The 2830-nt window shown below is 35.3% G+C and overlaps 1 protein-coding gene across 1 annotated transcript in view; it reads left to right on the forward strand.

The window, feature by feature from the left end:
* LOC107736173 (von Willebrand factor) overlaps positions 1-2830 on the forward strand; it is a 46893-nt gene that overhangs the window by 33720 nt on the left and 10343 nt on the right. The window contains exons 43-44 of the mRNA XM_016547658.1: positions 2070-2198; positions 2397-2436. Coding sequence (XP_016403144.1) covers positions 2070-2198; positions 2397-2436 — 169 coding nt within the window. The remainder of the gene's footprint in view (positions 1-2069; positions 2199-2396; positions 2437-2830) is intronic.

The raw sequence follows: 2830 nt of genomic DNA on the forward strand, positions 1-2830 counted from the left end.
ATATTGAATATAAATGGAGAATCTCAATTGAGTTTTATTTAAACAATTTATAAGAAACATTTAATCCGATTCTTAATATTTATTTATTGATTGATTTATTGCATGCCAAATAAGCAGCAAAGTCATAGTTGAAATTTAAAAATATATTTTTTTTCTTACAGTGATAAAATATAGCTATTATACGAGCAATTGCAGGTTGATAATTGATAAATATTATAACATTCCTTAAGTCTTTTTTAAAATGTCCATTAATGAATTTTCTGAATAAAGCTGTTGATTCTTAATAGTAGAAAAACCATGAAGAGGCTTTATTTACTCGCCAAATCCCATTCGGTGTTTGAAGTGTTCATTTTGGACCCTGCACACACACATTGCTCGTTCACTGCTGCTCTCTGTCATCTTTCCTTAGACTTTAATGCTGTTTTTTTCTTTCTGCAGTTCCAATGGATGTCTGTGTGCTGAATCAAACGGTTATTGCGGTAAAGACGTTGTGTTAACATACAGAATACTAATGTGCCATGTGCAGATGTCTTGGCGCATAACAGATTGACTTTGGGGTCTTACTCCGTGTGTGTGTGAGTAGGCTGGAGAGCGAGTGATGGTGGATGTGTGCACACACTGCGAGTGTGTGAAAGATAAGAGGAGTTATCGGCTCTCTTGCAGGAAGATGAGCTGCTCCCCCTGCTCAGAGGTAAAACCCTCACTCTGAAGATTATTAAAGGGGTAGTTCACCCAAAAAAATGACAATTCTCTCACTCAATTACTCACCCTCATGTCGTTTAAAACCCGTATGACTTTCTTTCATCCATAAAGCACAAAAGCAGATGTTTTGCTCATGTTTGGAGACATCCAAAGCTGCTTTTGCATGCAAGGAGCATAACTTTTAAAAAGCAGCTCTTCGATTTCATTCACATTTTTATGTTGGATATGCTGCACCAAAATGTGTCAGGTTTGACGTCCATAAAGCCAAACGGCATGGTTCTCAAACGCCTTTTGAATAAGAAAATGAGATGGAAAAAAACAGTCATTAAATATGACATGATGAGTCTTCATTTCTATGGAAACAGTCTCTAAAAAGGACTGTCAGCCCTGTATGTATGAATACAGTAACGTGTGTTTTGTTTTATAGGGATATACGCTGGAGCCCATACCTAATGCTTGCTGTGGCCGTTGTGTAGCAACTGAATGTAGCATCCGACGACCTGACAGACAGCTGGTCACTCTGAAAGTAATAAATATGTGCAGACAGAGTCATGGGTCAATGTCACAATAGCCAGAATAATCAGTGTGGAAGATACAGGTTTGAATCCCCCCTCTCACCAATAACTACCTCTACGTGCCAATGAACATGGTTAATGGCCAAAAGAATAAAACAGCCATATGTTTAGCAAGCTTAAGATCTGCAGCTTTGCTTGGAAGAACTGTTTCAAACATTTCACATGCACCCATGAAGTATATACACTACCATTTAAAATAAATACAAACTTTTATTCATCAAGGACCCATTGAACTGATCAGAAGTGACAGTAAAGACATTTATAATGTTACAACATATTTCTATTTTAAATAAACTCTCTTCTCTGGTACTTTCTATTCATCAGAGAATCCTGAAAAAAATTTTTCCACACAAATATTAAGAGATTATTATTATTATTATTATTGATCACAGGAATAAATTATATCTTAAAATAGGAAAACAATAATTTAAGTTGTAATATTTCACAATATTACTGTTTTTACTATATTTTTTATCAAATAAATGCAGCCTTTGTGAGAAAAGGCAATTCAAAAATGTTTAAAAATATAACTGACCCCAGACCTTTGAATAGTTGTATATATTATCACTGTTGATCAATCATTTAAGAAAACTACAGGAAAAACAAACCAAAATGCAGAAAGTGAAGCGATCTGCAGTCTAAATTTAAAAATCAATTATTAACGCTTAAGGAGTCATATGAAACCATCTTCTGCCGTGAGCCGGTAGTTTGAGACCCCTGCTGTAAATGCTCCAGATGTTCTATTGATTTTCAGATAGTGTCATAAATGTTTACATTTGTGTGTGTGTTCAGGCAAATACAACACGTACAGATGGCTGCACTAAACACACATGCAGTGTGAATAAGGATGAAGAACTGGTGCTGGAGACGCTTGTGACAACATGTCCCCCGTTTGACCGTAAACGCTGTCTGGAACATGGGGTACACACACACAGACACACTTTACTTTGCTAATCCTAGACCAACATTGCTATCAAACGATTGCATGCCAAACTCCATTCCTAATCCTAAATCTACCAAACCCTAAACACCAATCCAGGAACATATTCTACTTCTAATAAACCACATTTATTGTGTTGCACAATAATGAAAGTGAAACAATGTATTCTTTATCCACAGGGTAAAATAAGCCAGATTGGAGACACCTGCTGTGAGATGTGTAAGAACAACCACCAAAACCATCATTCATACATGCTGCTCACTTTATAAACTCCATCCTATGGCTGCACGATTAACTGAAATAAAACTGAAATCGCAATATGGATTAGTGAGATTATCAAAGACAGCCACTTAATTAAATATATGTGTCCCTGGACCACAAAACCAGTCTGAAGTCGCTGAGGTATATTTGTAGCAATAGCCAAAAATACATTGTATGGGTCAAAATGATTGATTTTTCTTTTATGCCAAAAAGTAAGATCTTTAGATCATGTTCCATGAAGATATTTTGTAAATTTCCTACTGTAAATATATTAAAACTTAATTTTTTATTAGTAATATGCATGGCTAAGAACTTCATTTGGACAACTTTAAAGGCGATTTTCTCAATATTT

Source organism: Sinocyclocheilus rhinocerous, unplaced genomic scaffold (genome assembly GCF_001515625.1).
Source record: "Sinocyclocheilus rhinocerous isolate Xijiao unplaced genomic scaffold, SAMN03320098_v1.1 scaffold942, whole genome shotgun sequence".
In the NCBI taxonomy this organism is placed as follows: domain Eukaryota; kingdom Metazoa; phylum Chordata; class Actinopteri; order Cypriniformes; family Cyprinidae; genus Sinocyclocheilus; species Sinocyclocheilus rhinocerous.